This window comes from Pseudogymnoascus verrucosus, assembly GCF_001662655.1.
Source record: "Pseudogymnoascus verrucosus strain UAMH 10579 unplaced genomic scaffold scaffold_63, whole genome shotgun sequence".
In the NCBI taxonomy this organism is placed as follows: domain Eukaryota; kingdom Fungi; phylum Ascomycota; class Leotiomycetes; order Thelebolales; family Thelebolaceae; genus Pseudogymnoascus; species Pseudogymnoascus verrucosus.
In genome coordinates this window covers 159,750-175,254 of record NW_017263714.1, presented here as the reverse complement: position 1 = coordinate 175,254, position 15,505 = coordinate 159,750, and the positions used below count along the sequence as shown (strand labels likewise).

Genomic DNA, 15,505 nt, shown 5'->3' with positions numbered 1-15,505 from the left:
CCTCACGTGATGGCACGTGAGGTACCACGCCGAAGGCAGCCCTACGGTGGAGCGGTCATTCGGGTATAGCCCGGTTATTAGGGCTCACGGTATGGAAGGGTATCAGGGGCTGGGGCCTCAGTTGAGGACTCCAGTCAATAGTCGCTGTATTCAGGTAGACCTATTGTTACGCTATATAACCTCACCTTCCTGCCTCCTGATCTGGTTCCCTGAACTCCCGCGTGACCCTGGGCCTACACCTTTACAATCATCCACCCCCGCCCACCCCAGCACTCGCACCTCCGCTGCCCTAAAGCGCTCTGCACACCCCTCCTCCCCCGGCCACGGCCGGTCCGCACGCTCCTTCGCGTCAGTGTACCCCTGTTCACGCCAATCACCGTCCTGGGAAAAGTAATCCATCATATCTCTAGTGGACTGCTCATCAGAATTTCCAAGAGATGCTGAGGGGCCAGCACCCAGGTGGTTGCCACTGAGAGTTTTTAATGTCTACACGTATGCCTTCTACTGACGTCACGATCCTTTAGGGATGCGATAACTGGTTATTAGCGTGTAGTTGATCAAATGAAGGGCTAGTCACCGCCTAGGCTAGGTCTAACTTAGATGGATGATTAGCGAACTATACTAGATCTTCTAGGGGTCTAATTCTACTCTCTAACAATAAGTTAGATGTTAATATGTCGAGCAGTTACCTTTATAGAGGGCGGCTAGTGTCTACTCTCTATTGGAGGACGCTAGATAGATTTATAACTTTCTCCTCTAAACCTAGGCGAATTAAGTTAATATAATCTATAAAAACATAAATCTAATGCTAATTAAGGTAATAAAGGCTAAATCATAATTAGCTAAAAAGGTAGTAAGACTTACTAGTAGTTAAGTAAGAATAACTTACTCTAACATTATTAGATTTTTAGGTAGGATAAGTAGAATAAGACAGCTAAATCACTTTGCTAATTCTACTAGTAGGTCTCCTAAGGTTATCTAATAGCTAGATTTTCCCTTAACTGCCTCTTATACGTTATTCCTCTAGGGACTAGATGTAGTTATAGGACTAGATCCTATAGGATTTAGCCTAAGGGTAGTATAGATAAAGTATATAGAAGGTAGCTATAAGGGCCCTAGTAGGCATAGGCACTAGTATCTTTAAAATTAAGAATCTATAATTCCTATTAACCTAGCCTAAGTTATTACCTCTATGCTAGTATATCCTTATTACCTACTAGTTTATTAGAATTGTTTTTATATCTAAATAATTAATTAGTATTCTACTATATATCTAGAGGAGCTACTTACTAGTCTTAGAGGAGGGATTAGTAGCATTATTTATAGAGAAAACAATAGGAAGTAGGTAAAGCCTTATATTCTAGCTTACGACCATGGTCCCCGGCCGCTGTGCCTTCAACACGACCGGGCTGTACACTGTGACGCAACTTTCAGCCCACACTGATCTGAATTTCGTCGAGCCTTCGCCCCTCGGCCCTACTTACAGGATGATTAGCGCTGCCCGACTCATAAGCATGAGTAATGGTGGTTTGGGTGGTATCTACTACAAGGTTAACAGCGATATCAACTTTGACGAGGCTGACACCGTCGGGGGATGGAAGTGCTAGGACCTGAACGAGACCGTGATATATCCTATGGGCACGAATCCCGCGGACGTACTTCTAGATCTACAAGCCCGAGGGCTTTTCTTTACTGCCTTCTCCTACACTTGTGGCTCTGTTCACGGAAACGCTGGTTACGGGCAAGGCGTCGTGTGGACTCAGTCTGAGCTAGCGGCGTCTGGGAGGCCGTGGGATTTACGGGCCGCGGTTGAGACTTCAAACGGGACCAACCTACAGGCTGAGCAGACGTACAGAGTGTACGAGTGTATCATGGACACACCTTCCATCACGGGGATTCTGGCGCAAACGCGGCTAGACACGATGATCGATAGCTGGTGCAACGAGCTCAAGGAGATGATTATTTCTCCACAGCCGTGGGCGGAGCCAGAGGAGAGCGACCCTGCGCTCGGCATGGTGGAGGTTCTCGATGTCATCGTCACCATGGGCGGCTCGGCGTGGAATATGAGCGAGGCGCCCGCCATGGACCCCACTCAAGGCTGCTTAGCCCCACGGGCGCGCGTTCCATGGCCCGTCATCTTGCTCTTCGTCCTTGCGGCTGCCACGGCCAGCGTCATGGGCGTGTATTGGCTGACCTTGATGCGCGCAAAATCCCTCGCCGTCAAGTCCATGCAGGCGCCCATCTCAGTCATCGATGAGCAGACTCCCGGCGATCTCCTGACGTGGATGCAGCAGGCTGTGCGCGAGTCGGTGCGTGCCGACGTACGGCCTCGTAGAGAAACACTATAGAACTGTGATTGTACGTATAACCTGTTGCAGTTGTCCCTGAAGACATCATATGGACCTTTCATCTACTATCTGTTTCAGCTGCTGGTTCGCCGGCGGGCATCCGTAAGTCTTCTTCTTAGATCAATCTCAGTCCTTTCCTCTGGAGAATATCTGCCGCTTCATATAATCTTATCTGTCGAGATGGTAAGCTCGCAGACAGCCTTGCGGAAAAAATGTATTTTGAAAATCAAAGTTTTAGTGAGATCGTATTATAATAATAATATACTAAAAAGAATACAAAATCTATTTTACTCTTAATAATTTCTTTGAATCAATATCCATAGTACCCTCGAATCTTCTTCTTTTAAATAGTCACTAATTGATTGTTGACTTTTCGGCGCTGGGTAACTTAGACATCTAGACTCCTGTATTCAGGTACCTAGTTGCCAAGTCACCCGGAAAGTACACATTAACGAGAGCTCAGTTTGAAGTGAAATGCGAATTTCACTCTTTAAGCCGAGCTAAGATCAATGTCGTCTTCTCGAGGCCTCATCGTTCCTACATACCAAAAATTGCAGACGGCAAGGACAGTCGCCATTAACAATGCGTCAAAGACATATATCGGCCATTCGTTTTGCAGCAGGTAGCCATCCTCTGGAAATTTTTATTAACGATTATAACAAATGCAGAATCTTAGGAAAACATACCTCCAGCAGCGTATTCGATGACACGAAACAAGTTGCGGATAGTGATGAGTACACTAACAATATACAGTTGGGATAACATCCTTTCCCAGGTAATAGAAGCGTCGAGAGTTTTGCCGGTTGGGCGATTACGCAGCCTCTTGTGAAAGATTATAGCAACCAAAAGGAACAACAAAAATATGATGATCTGGAGAATAAGTCCACCAAGAATGACATTCTGGCCCCTGTCCTTCCCTTTTTTGGAATCGGCACCAGACAGCATGCCAGCACCCATGGCTTGTACCAAGAAACAAAGAATATCTCCCCCGACAAAGATCTTGGTGATACGGGTGGCGCGTATTATGGCATAGGACTCAGCTCCGGTTGCCCTGATCAGGCGTCCTAGAATCATGTATACCGAAGCAGCGAACAAGATTGGAGCGAGAAGAATCAGCAGCGCCTGCATAATGTATAACGGGAGGGATTCTCGATTAGAGTTGCTAGCGGCGCGTGCGCCATATCCGATAGTTTCGACTGCAGCAGAGAGTTAGAGGAACGAGTGTATATCGGGGATACTAAACTTACAGATGCCACCAACGATAAATGGAATACAGAACCAGGTCCTAGTTCTGAAGAGGCGAACCGTGTGAAGGAGTGTCAAGATGGCGAAGATACCGGTCATGATAGCCCCGCCAGCTAAGGAAGGGGAATAAGGCCAGCGCGACTCCTGTGTCATTTCGATAAGCTGCTTGGAGAATGTGTTGAGTTGAAAAAAATGAAATTGGATGAAGCAAATTAGTCAAGGAGGGGAAGCGATCTAGTTGAATAAAGATTATGAGGGTGTCTGAAAAAATCAATATTGGGTGATACTGATAGGAGAATGGAGTTGCAAGGAGAAGGAATGATTCTTATAACTATCAAATGCTCAGCCTCAGTGAGACGTTAATGCTACTGCGATGCCAATTATAGATTCCTAGAGCTGGGTGCGAGTAAACGGGAACGAATGCTCAGCAATTTTCGCGACTAATACTAATGCATGAACTCTATGATGACAGACAATTCGTTCAGGCTACAATTCGATCAGGCTTGTGGGCTACGATGTCAAAGCCAGAACGAGAATACGGGAACGAGCCTGTTAACAATGGGATCAGCGCCTGGAGACGTATTCAAGTTAATTGGTATCCATACATTATGTTGATGCCAAGAGCCATCGAAAATCTCAGATACATCGCAATTTCGCATCTTGTTATTGTGATTAGTTAACTTAGAGGCATTCTGTGCATTCGTTCTCGCTTGCGTTTGCGCACTCGCATACGTTTGCGCACTCGCTTGCGTTTGAGTTTAAAAGAGACAAGGGATCTAAGCCTGAAAATCAAGGAATGATGCACTATAATGGACTAGTCAATAATATACTGTGCGATAGCTGATTGGCTACGAATCTACTTAGTTCGGGATATCGGGCATTTAGAAAACTAGAAAAAAATCTAGATTTCAATCTAGAAGCGGAGCCATATAACTAGTGACTGACATATTATCCAGAATAGAAGATATAAGTAGAAAATACGACCAGATGAGGTATATTTCATCACGTGACACCAAGTCAACTAAGGTGTGTTGTGAAACGCCGGGCCGCGTATTACGAGTCAGGGGGGCTACAGAGCCACCCAAGGCACTCTGCCCGAAGCTGGGCTGAACCGGCTTCGGAGGCTCACCTTAGGGCTGAACCAGACTTCGGAAAGTCTGGTTAACTGCACCAGCTCCACGGAGCATCAGCGAAGCCTAAGCTGGCTATTTAGGCCGGCCTATGAGTGGCACGTAGAACCCGTAGATAGATTATGTAGTTCAATTGATTCTATTACACTATACACCCCTCTGTATACTGATTCTTATATACATATCATCTTAATATTCTAGTTTTGTCTGATTCAAATTCGCTAGATAATGTCGCTCCAGAATCCACAAGAATCATAACCCATCTAGTAGCCTTCTCCCATTCCTTCCCACGCCTAATCAAGTCCTCGGACAACTCCTCTATGAGCCTTTTCCCTAAATACTTTGCCCACCAGAGCTCCTCCATCCGATTCAATAGAACACCCCAGTACATGAAAATGATTAATGCTAGAGGCTGTCTCATCCGCAATTCTTCTATGAACTCGTTGCCTACGAAGCCCAACCACGGTACAGTGTTGTTCTTGATCGTTGCAACCTCAAGCTGGTCTATTGTCTGAAGATAAATTTCGTGTACAATTGGACTGATCTCGCCGGTAGCTGTGTTGCTGATCACGAGAGCCCTAAGGCGTTGGAATGGTGGCCGTATTGTAGCCACGTCATCAGGGGCTCCGAATGCCTTCATGTGGAACATGGCCCCTAAAGGCCCGGCTTCTAGCCATTCGCGACTGATGTAGACAACTGACGAAATTCCTTTGACGAAATCAAAAAGAGGCAGAAAGCTTTCTATTGTTGATGTAACTTTCTCGTGATTGCTAGTTGGGAGGAGTGGTGACACAATAGTGCAGGCCATAGTCACTACCGAGCACGCAAATATCGCATGACAATTTGATGGAGTAACGTTGTGCAAAGCAGCGTGGAAGGGTCGGACGGCGTTGTTCTGATATCGCAGCCCTTCGCTAGCATAGCTTGCTGCAGAAATTTGATCCTCTTGCTTGCTGGCGATGTGAAGACAAGTAAGTGCAAGTATGGATTCCATGAGAAAGTCATGCTTGATTGATTCTTCCACAACGTAGCCTTGGAACAAATCAGAGAGTCTGCTTGTGAAGCTGTGACATGTTTTAGTACACCAATAGTGCATCAGCTCCAGTTCTCTCAGTCTCGTCGATGGCGGCAAAGATTCATTGCTGAAGCCTGTCGAGTCCATTACAGTCAAGGAAATATTGATCGGGGAACTAGTACGCCCGTCACTCGCGGAGTCGGAGATGGCGTTTGTAATTGCCCGAGAGTCGGAACGTCGTGATGCAGTTGGCCGCGAATAATGGCAATCGGTATGTCGAGAAACACAAACCGTACAAGGCGGCCCTCTTTCATCGCACTTAACGTGCCTTGCCTTGCACTGATTGCATCCATTGCGAGACTTGTTATGGGCTCGTTTGTGTGCCATGGTGCTCGCACTCGATGATCCGGAAGATAAATGCGAAAAGGCAAAGGCACGAGGCCCGTAGATGTACTCTCTACTAAAAGGGCAGGATAAGGTTCTAGTAAGGTTAAGTCTCGCGAGGTTTTAAGCTAAGGAGTTCAAAAGTAAGGATAAAGCAAAGCCAAGACTATGCTGCGCCTCAATCAGTGGTCCTCTCGCCAGACGGCACGCAGGTCGTGTCTGGGTCGGACGGTGCGGCTCTAGGATGTCGTTATGGGAGTGGCGCAGCAGACGCTCGAGGGCCACTCAAACTAAGTTAAGTTAATGACCTTCTCGCGAGATGACACCACACACAATGTATCTAAGGCAACAACAAGACATCAGCCAGTATCTCCGAGTGAAAAAAGGCGGTGATATATTGAAACCATGCCCGAGTCAGTGAATCTTAGCTGCTGATCATTATGCGAAACCATGGCCACTCAGTGAACGTTATCATTCTCTATTATGGATTTTCAGCTCAGCCACAAGCAACACTGTGAGAAAGGCGTTAACCATTCAAACTGAGCTCAAGAATTATGATCGGCGAGGCTGTTTCACTGGACTTTGTCAATTAAGTTTGAGGCATAAGAACAAAGCATCGTGTACAAGACACTGAAATTTGAATCGAGGTTATTATCTCACTGCAAACTGAATCCTTGTTGAGAAGAACGGGTGAAGAACAATGGAGCACTGACAGTAACTAGTAGACCTGAAGCTTCCATCTAGCAAATCTCCGTTGCTCTCCAACCCGCTCTTCGATGAATACGCCGTGCACTACATCCATCAACTGTCGTCAACCCCCTACAGCCTATCAGAGTATACACACACCAGGCGCACGTCGCGCCGCCTCACAATGCGCTCCTCGACGCTCACTCTCGCCTCCCTCCTCTCTACCTCCCACGCCGGAGCCCATCGTCCCCGCCCCGTCGACCAAAGCATCAATCCTCGCGCCGAATACATCGGCGGCTGGGCCTGGTCTACCACCGACATCTGCAGCGGCGCGTGGTCCAGCTCATGCGGCACGAGCAACAACAGCTGTTGTCCGACGGGAGAGACGTGTTTTGGAACGTGATATGGATCGTACTGCTGCCCTACTGGTTTGTTCCTCGTTCTCCTGCGCTACGCTCAATAACGGACACTGACGAACTGTGCAGCGGTGGATTGCCTCAACAAACTTCTTACACTCCCAGCATGCGCGGACCAGTCAATGGAAATGTATCCCTGGCCCTACTCCCCTCGCTATTTCTGCTGTGAACCCGGACTAGTCGCTATAGCCCCCTACAGCGGCGACGGGGGTCTGTCTCGTCGCCGATCAAGGGGTTCCCGCCACCGAGATCCTGACAGCTGTACGCCTCCCCTCTCCCTTTCCCTCATCTCACCCAGACCGCGAACATCAATGCTGACAACACTAACAGTCCTCCCAAATGGGCGTAGGCATATCGCGCGCCCAACCCCACTCGGGTCTCTGACACCGTCATAAAATACCCAACCTACACCCAATCCGGCTCCTCCTCGACGGCCATCTCCAACACAACCACCACAACCGTCAACAACGACACCAGCACCACCAACCACGGCGTCAAGCTGAGCAACCGTTCAATCGTCGGCATCGTCATCGGCGGCATCGCCCTAATCCTCGCCCTCTTCTTCTCCTGGAGCGTCGTAAAACGGTACAAGCTAAACAAAGCAGCGGGAACACCGAGGTTTGACCTACCACCTATCATCGAGCCGCCGGAGAATAGACCAATGTACGTCAGCACCGGGATGGCGTATTACGATTCCCCACACGGCGCTCGCCCGGAAATGGGAAATGTCGGCTCCAGTCGCTACTCCAACAGCAACCTGGCATCCTCCGGCTACGCCGAGGGGGGAGCTCCTGGCACGGCGACGCCGAATGGCCTGGCTCAGTCCCAGGCTGAGTCGCAGCAAACGCAGACGCAAAGCCCGGTACCGGCGAGCGCGGTGCCGGTGGGTCCTATGTCGCCGCCGCCGCTGCCGCCGTATGGGAGTCCCCCCCCACCCGCGCAGTATAGGGAGTTGCATGCGCAGGCTGCTTTGCCAGGGGAGCTGGATAGTAGGAGTGCTGCGGCTGGGTTGAAGAGGAGACCAGTGGAACAGGGGATGGAAGGGAGACAGGAGTTGGAAGGAGGAGGAGGACAGAGAGGGGGTGAGAGCACGGCTGGGAGGATGGAGATGTGAGGTAGCAGTGAAGTGAGCGATGTGAAGTAGTGGATTTGAGTTTTATACAGCGGGATGGAGTAGGAGGGCGTTTGGAAATGGGTCTTCTGGGATACAAGCGCGTTTTTGGCATTTATGTTTCGTTTCGGGTTGGATGTTATTTGGAAGGTGTGGAGGAGATGTGTATATTGCATGTATACTTAATAAATTTACATACTTTTATCTTTTTCATGGCCCACGGTAGCTAAAGATCACCCTAGATGTCCGCCACAGCGTTGATGAAGAAGAAGGCGACGATGGCGACGAAGATGTTACTGAGTTGACAGCGAAATCTACGTTTATAGCTAGACCATCTGTATCATAAATCACAGGCTGAAGCGCAATGAACTATTCCTCATGGGCCTTGCACGGATTGCAGCACATGGGTGAGATTACCCGGCTCACAGCGGATATCTATCGATTTGGGACGGGGAATAAGAGTATGCTGGGGCTATGTAGCAAAAGTTTTAGGCAGCGGAAAGGCATCGGTGGTGAAAAAGGTCGACGGTGGGTCGTGGCAGCAGTGAGAAGTGTTGGTGGTGGCCACTGGTCTGCCAATGACATCTTCACTGGACTTCAGTCGTCGCCGCCACCTGTTCCACTTGATGGACTATATTTATCATCCGATGTGTGGTCGGGATCGTGTAGGGATTGCCACCACAATTGAATGGAGGCACTTAAAGCAGACATAAAGCAGAGTATACCTGATACTTATAATGGGGCCTTATCGAAGCTCTTAATGTCTTACCCACCATGCAGGAGATCGTCATCAGCTTTGTAGCTGCTGTAGCGTGCAAATTCATCTATGGTCTATCTATCTGTTTTATTACGCCCAGCTAAGCCTAAAAGGGCACTACTACTCTAAATTACATAATTAAATACCTTCTAAAGATCCATACTCTTGTCTAACCTATACTAAAATATACTTTCTTTAGATAATAGTCTTATAATAGATACAATAATGCCTTTTAAGGAATTCTTATAAAGTGTAAGTAATAAGGCAACTTAGGGCTACTTCCCTAAGTGTTTAACGTCATATTCTTAGTAGTTAAAGTAGAGCTTGTTTGTATATAAGAGTATATAGTAGGTTAGGTAGGATATAGGAAAAGGAGATATAGAAAGAAATACATAAGAAACATCTCTTATAGGTTATATAGCTACTTATACTATATAAGGACATAGGACACTACTTATAATAAATAGCATATAGGAGTATAAGTTAGATAGGTTATAGTATAATCCTATAGGTCTACTATAAAGGATATAAAAAAGATAAAGGGGGAACCCTCTATTCCTATTTCCTTAAATACCTAAAACCCCTCTAACTTAGCTAACTCTCTATTTACCTAAGGCTTCCTTATACTATGTACCTAAGGCTTATAGTTATAAATAAACTATAATAGTACTAAGTCTACTTATTACCTTATAATAACTATAACTAACCTAAGTAAAGAGGTATCCTTATAGAGGTAATAGAGCTATTAAGATACTACTCCTATAATATATAAGTAAGCTCTCTACTATAGCTTTAAGTAGGCATCTTTTATTCTATAACACTTAATTACTAGCTTATACTAAGAAAATAGTATCTTTCTACCTATAATAGTTATTACTTACACTCTTATTAAAGTTAGTATAGTTAAGTACTATATAGTTGTTAACTTCTATATATAGACACTAAAGCCTTTAAAATTTAAGTAGCTAGTAAGTTTCCCTAATAGTATAACTAGCTTTAGTAGCTAGTGTCCTAAGTAGTAGATTACTATTAGTAATGCTAAATCTATAGTATATATTACTTTTAGTACACTAGGTAAGCTAGAATTAGCATTATAATCCCTTATATCTACTAATAAGTTTAATATAGATAAGGATGCTATAGATGCTTTCTATATAGCTACTATTATAGTAGGTGCTAAGGATAATAGTACACTAGGGCTAAGAGCCTATATCTACCCTAACTACTATATAGCATTTATCCTAGATCCTATTAGTAATAATATTAAAGCTACATATATAGTCCCTAGTAGTGTAAAATAACTAAGCTATAAAATTTAAAGTGTTAGAAGAAAGAGGTAGTTATATATGTTCTTAAGGGAATTATAAACAACCTAATACATTCCTTATTTAAAGACTTAAAGCATAGGTAGTTCTATAATGTTTAGCTGTTTATGCTTTTAATCTAAGATAGTAAAAACATAGACGTTATAACTATAGTGTTAATCTCCTAGCCCCTAAGAGCTTCTATATCATCATCTACCTATATTCTATCTTAATAGCTACTATATCATCATCTACCTAAATTTCATATGATCTTTAAAAGCACATCGCCTAAAGTTCACTAGACGTAATGCCGTAAGCTACCATATCAGATATATCAAAATTGCCAATGTCTATAGATAACTAGGATGGCCTCCTCCGTCCTCTGTTTGCTATGAGGACGGCGTGGTTCATAGCAGATATCTGAACTATGCCCTGTCATTAACGACTCTATTCACGGCTTATGTACGCGCAGGACTGCCTCTTACTTCTACATGCAGCTTGTCCTGCTCTATGGGATACTTCTTCTCTCTCAGCTACAATTGTCGTTTGACAGACAACTGATCAGCTACATTGAGGCTGCTAACAGGTGTACGCGACTGGATAACTACAGCCTTAAGCACATGAACGTTAACTGACCACCACAGTTGGCGTCTGTCCCTAGTATGACAGTTGCTAGGCATGTTCTCAACACAGTCAACAGGGGAGCAAATATTTGCAGCTAGCAATCATTAATAAGGTGCAAGGTGTTTAAATTAAGAATATTCAGTTAAATTTCAGTATAGAACAATATTTCTCCATCCCCGCTCTCGCGCTGTGCCTCTTCTAACTCTTCACCACGCCCCTGTAACGCTGCGTCATGTAGCACACATTTTTTTTTCGCGTTAGACTTGGCCCCTAAATTGAATAATCCATCTCCTCATGTTAATAATGTCCATGTCCTAAGGCACTATTAGATAATGCGGATCACCTAATAGCCACAAACAGTGGACCTACTGTAACGCCAGGTCTAGATAGCCCCACGCAATCCATCGCCTCTATACTGTGTCTTACACCTAGTCGCAAGAGGATTACAATCTTTCTTCCTCTTCTAAGATTTGTATGAAATCAAACGGCTAAGCACAGTTGTTATTGCAGAACCAGAGCCACACCTATCAAATGTAACAAGGCGAGGTAAGTTGGATGGGACGTTCTAGTTCGTCCTGTGCTCCAGATCGCGCTTGTTTTTTTTACGACTTGTGGGAGCGCTTTGAGAGATTCGATCCTGCCAATTTTTACTCGCAGACCGTAAAGGCGCAAGATAGTCCAGATCAGTCTCATCTACTTGGATCTACCATGAATAACTGGGATTGATTTTGAACGAGCCGAGTTCGTAGGTCCACGAGCGTTACTGGAAATTTGATTTCCAAATAGGGAAAGGAGGTTTGTGCTCCCTCGGTCAGGAAATTACATGCTGCAAAGTTATCTAAAATAAGAAAAATATATATATTTGATAGAGTTCGTGACACTAAGAAAATTACTCATAGTCAATGCCACATTGCACGAAGTGGATTGAGCTGAAAGGTGTAGTTTGCTAAGACCCCTAGCAATTATTTTTATCTAGTTGATAATACATCAGCCGTCAATGTGCTCCATGGTAGAGTAGTGCTTGCGCTATATGGACTAGACGGTGAATAGGTCAGGATTCTGTTCTTAGCTTGTGGAGATTCGGGAAACTTACCCTTCTCAATAAGCATGTACACGGTACGATACTTGCTCAGAAAGGAAAGATGCCACAAGTGCTCCACGCTCTACCCTCTCACTGCTCTTGAGCCGCCAATCTAAGCTAGCATTTCTGCAAGGACCTTAGCCTGGCTTGTCTCCAGGTCCTTAGTGGCGGTCATCAGAGTCAAGTCTCCGCTCTGGTGCAACTTTCGCAAATGCTCAAAGGCCTCCGCTGGCTCGTCACCTTGAAGCTCAATGCTATAACGGCGGACGAACTCATCATGCTTGTCTGGGTCGTGCCCATACCACTTGCGTAATTCTGTTGTCGGTGCTACTGCCTTGAGCCACTCGTCCCATGGTGCCTCGTCTTTGCGCTGGCCTCGCGGCCAGATCCGGTCCACCAGCACAGCTTGCCCACTGCGCGGGTGTCCATCTTTGACATGGGCGACGTCGATGGAGTGCTTGTTTGATGGCATGCTGTTTTCTTGATATCTATTTAGTAACACATGGATGCTGGTTAGATGGTAGGTAACTCGACAGGAAGAATGTAATATAGATAGTGTGTGAGTTATAAAGAGAGGGGAGATGGTGACGTCACAATTCACTTATGACCGAACCACTCCAGTATCTCCGTGGAGTAACTCTCTTAGAGCAGACGAAACACTCTGTATATTGAATTCGGGTTAGGTGAGTGAGTGGCAAACCACACATTGTTAAAATCACCACCTGACCATCGCCTTAAAAAGATATCCCCGCGGAATAGAGACGTAGTAAACATTTGGAAGATCATGGAATTTGGCGCCGAATTGCCTTGATACACGTAGACTCTATACCTAGGTAGCCAAGCTATACTGTCTGTCCAGCTCGGTATGTTGCAGGGCATTTCCAGTCATGGTAGCAGATAAAAGAAAATAAACAAAGTTGCATACAGAGGACCGTGAAATATGAAAGCGGGGAACTAGCCCTTTATACCATTTTCTTAACTCAACAGTACCCACCTTCATCGCCCATTTATCTCACCCCGCTCACCTTGCTCACCTGTAGGCATCCAATGTCGCGGTAGAGCGCGTCTGAAATACATCACCAATTTTTTGAATGTTAAGGTGGTCGCCATCACATAATGGTGGCAAGGGCGGCTAGGCTTTCCCACTAGGCTGGAGAGCACCAATTTAACTATTATCTACAGGCTAACTTGAGGCTGGTGGATTAGTAGTTGGGTGGTGGACCACTAGCGAATACTCACTGTTGTTTGTTTTGCTTCGTTTGTGGGTTTCCTGCCCGCAAGGTAGTAGTTAGTTGTAGCTCGATATGAGAGTAACAGTCACATACGACCATAGACTCAAGAGAATTGGGCATCCCGTCCGCTCTGCCATACACAAGCCTGCGTATCCTCTTGCTAATAGTCTCAATCGTGCCAATAGGCATAGCGTGGAATCGCGGCCCCTTGCCGCCTGAAGGGTGAGCCTGGGGGTGAGCAGGGTGAGTGGGGTGAGCAGGGTGAGTGAGGCGAAGCAACATTTTCGTGTCAGTTTGGCGTCAATTTGGCGTCATTTTCGTATCAACACCGAAGTTTAGCCGTCTGAGCTTACGTACCATATTAAGGGCGCCTTTGCTCCTATTTTTGGGATCATTCAGAATATAGAGGTTTACGTGATTTAGCGACGGAACCAAACCTCTAAAACCAAACAAACGATATTCAAACTTCTCAGTCCTTCCAGCTCCTTGCAACCATTGCAACCCCATTTATGGTTAATAGTCTAACCGGTCAAGCAGCTGAAATGATATACTATTGGCCATTATATTCCGCGAAGTAGTGGGCGTTCGTAGTTGCGAAGCTTCAGCGGACATGTTAAGTAAACTTGGCTGCCCGTCCAACGGGTACTGTGACATGTTCGGTACAGTAGGAGTTACGGCAGGCGAAAGAGCAATTACAACACACTGTTACCTTACGAAATTCGGTGGACTGGCCATTCTCCTTGACTTTTTATCAAACCTCGTAGTCAGAACACTCTTTCAAATATATTTATTCGCCCTCATGACTTAGGGATCAGCGCCGAAACCTCGCTTGAATCCTTGCTCAACTCGCACTACTATTACCCACCTCCACTTCGCAATTTTGACTTCGCAGCCGTCCTCCGTCCTCACCCTTCTTGGCACTTCAATATGCCATTCTCATACTGGCCAGGCGGCATTCCATCGTACGTCAAATTCGACGGAGTTCCTACAGCCGATGACAAAGTCGACGAATTGACTAATGGCTGGAAACTATTTGTGAAGGTGAAATCTTGCCCCTCGATCAATTGTTTCCACTGTACGGTCTCCGAGGCTACTATGCTAACATCGACGTAGGAAAAATGGATACCCAAACCATCCGGAGAAGCAAGCCAGGAATATGAAGCCAATCAAAGACGAGCGCTCGTCTCTGAATGGATTCAAGCTCCGCAGACTTTGCGAGATCAATTCCACGCACGTGCTTTAGAATCGCCACCGGTCTGGAATAACCGCGCTGTGAAGCAGTACTTCCCAAGGGGCGATGTATCCAGCTTATCATGGTACACTTGTATCGCGCCTCTCGATACACCTCGCAATCGAGCCCTGTGGACCAAGCTTCGGATTCTTTCCTACGACTTCTACGATTCCAACGATGGAATCTGTGAGGTCGGCGTTCTTGAGGCATCGCCGCATTCAGCGACTGCTGGTGTAGAGCCTAAGGATTTCATGAAGGCAGGATTTGTAGAGAATGCTGATTTCAATTGGATGTATATGACTGTCCATGCTACAGTTACTTTTAAGGGTTTGAATCAATGGGTTTTCGCCGACCAACGGTCTTTGGAGGACGGCATGCTTTTGATTGTAAACATCGAATCCAACGGAGATGTGGTGTTGAACATGCGGCCATCTGTTCTGGAGTTAAATTACCTGTATAACATGCACTATGGGTTGGCGAAAGGGTTGGCAGAGATACGAGGAAATGCTGGGTTTGATGGGGTCCATGCCGATGTCGATGAGGGGGAATATGGACAGCGGTAAGTTTGGAGCAAACCAATTGCTAGTCTAGAATGTGCTAACTGAGTTTTAGTCTCGATATCTCGAAGCCAATTCTAGAGATATTTGCAGATGTGAAAGCTACAGGACACCTTGAACAGGGCCCTGATGAATGGCCAGCACTGATCGAGCAGAATGCTCCGGGATATCTTGCCCTCGAGGCTGAGGGGAAAGGGGATGAATATGATCATTCTCAGTTTACTGAATGTACGGGTTAACGCGCGTAGTCTATCACAGCGTCGTGTCAGGGCTACGTATATAGTTGGAAGACTCACCATAATGAGAGGATGGTCTTCTACGCATTTCACAATTTTCTGATCATGATACTGTGTATTCATTCTGCCTCTTTTCGTGACTTCCTA

At 45.9% G+C, this 15,505-nt stretch overlaps 7 protein-coding genes across 7 annotated transcripts; 4 read left to right on the top strand and 3 right to left on the bottom strand.

Moving 5' to 3' along the window:
- Positions 1 to 1,373: 1,373 nt before the first annotated feature.
- On the top strand, positions 1,374 to 2,348 carry VE01_09315 (uncharacterized protein; the record flags this gene model as incomplete). The annotated part of the gene is made up of 2 exons (XM_018278729.1): positions 1,374 to 1,586; positions 1,620 to 2,348. The coding sequence occupies 2 exons, from the start codon at positions 1,374 to 1,376 to the stop codon at positions 2,346 to 2,348; spliced, it is 942 nt and encodes a 313-aa protein (XP_018126153.1).
- Positions 2,349 to 2,675: 327 nt separating this feature from the next.
- On the bottom strand, positions 2,676 to 3,692 carry VE01_09314 (uncharacterized protein; the record flags this gene model as incomplete). Its single annotated transcript, XM_018278728.2, has 3 exons — positions 2,676 to 2,981; positions 3,035 to 3,544; positions 3,596 to 3,692. The coding sequence occupies 3 exons, from the start codon at positions 3,690 to 3,692 to the stop codon at positions 2,839 to 2,841; spliced, it is 750 nt and encodes a 249-aa protein (XP_018126152.1). The 3' UTR covers positions 2,676 to 2,838.
- Positions 3,693 to 4,850: 1,158 nt separating this feature from the next.
- VE01_09313 (uncharacterized protein) lies at positions 4,851 to 6,292 on the bottom strand. Its single transcript, XM_018278727.2, has one exon. The coding sequence runs from the start codon at positions 6,123 to 6,125 to the stop codon at positions 4,908 to 4,910; it is 1,218 nt and encodes a 405-aa protein (XP_018126105.2). The 5' UTR covers positions 6,126 to 6,292; the 3' UTR covers positions 4,851 to 4,907.
- Positions 6,293 to 6,993: 701 nt separating this feature from the next.
- On the top strand, positions 6,994 to 8,339 carry VE01_09312 (uncharacterized protein; the record flags this gene model as incomplete). Its single annotated transcript, XM_018278726.1, has 4 exons — positions 6,994 to 7,208; positions 7,295 to 7,355; positions 7,415 to 7,486; positions 7,575 to 8,339. The coding sequence occupies 4 exons, from the start codon at positions 6,994 to 6,996 to the stop codon at positions 8,337 to 8,339; spliced, it is 1,113 nt and encodes a 370-aa protein (XP_018126104.1).
- A 223-nt stretch (positions 8,340 to 8,562) lies between these two features.
- On the top strand, positions 8,563 to 9,125 carry VE01_10836 (uncharacterized protein). The gene has a single exon (XM_059464285.1). It carries the CDS (start codon positions 8,701 to 8,703, stop codon positions 9,022 to 9,024), a length of 324 nt encoding a protein of 107 aa, XP_059320268.1. The 5' UTR covers positions 8,563 to 8,700; the 3' UTR covers positions 9,025 to 9,125.
- A 3,089-nt stretch (positions 9,126 to 12,214) lies between these two features.
- Positions 12,215 to 12,574, bottom strand: VE01_09311 (uncharacterized protein; the record flags this gene model as incomplete). Its single annotated transcript, XM_018278725.1, has 1 exon — positions 12,215 to 12,574. One exon carries the CDS (start codon positions 12,572 to 12,574, stop codon positions 12,215 to 12,217), a length of 360 nt encoding a protein of 119 aa, XP_018126155.1.
- A 1,064-nt stretch (positions 12,575 to 13,638) lies between these two features.
- Positions 13,639 to 15,434, top strand: VE01_09310 (uncharacterized protein). The gene is made up of 3 exons (XM_018278724.2): positions 13,639 to 14,375; positions 14,448 to 15,124; positions 15,178 to 15,434. Exons 1-3 carry the CDS (start codon positions 14,262 to 14,264, stop codon positions 15,359 to 15,361), a joined length of 975 nt encoding a protein of 324 aa, XP_018126154.1. The 5' UTR covers positions 13,639 to 14,261; the 3' UTR covers positions 15,362 to 15,434.
- The last annotated feature ends 71 nt before the right edge of the window (positions 15,435 to 15,505 follow it).

What these genes read in the sequence shown, in the direction of transcription:
- VE01_09313 (XM_018278727.2), bottom strand. Translation starts at nt 6,125, where the DNA reads ATGGCACACAAACGAGCCCATAACAAGTCTCGCAATGGATGCAATCAG.
- VE01_10836 (XM_059464285.1), top strand. Translation starts at nt 8,701, where the DNA reads ATGAACTATTCCTCATGGGCCTTGCACGGATTGCAGCACATGGGTGAG.
- VE01_09310 (XM_018278724.2), top strand. Translation starts at nt 14,262, where the DNA reads ATGCCATTCTCATACTGGCCAGGCGGCATTCCATCGTACGTCAAATTC. An exon ending in GCTGGAAACTATTTGTGAAG is followed by an intron (nt 14,376 to 14,447) that starts GTGAAATCTTGC and finishes ACATCGACGTAG; the next exon opens with GAAAAATGGATACCCAAACC. An exon ending in GAGGGGGAATATGGACAGCG is followed by an intron (nt 15,125 to 15,177) that starts GTAAGTTTGGAG and finishes ACTGAGTTTTAG; the next exon opens with TCTCGATATCTCGAAGCCAA.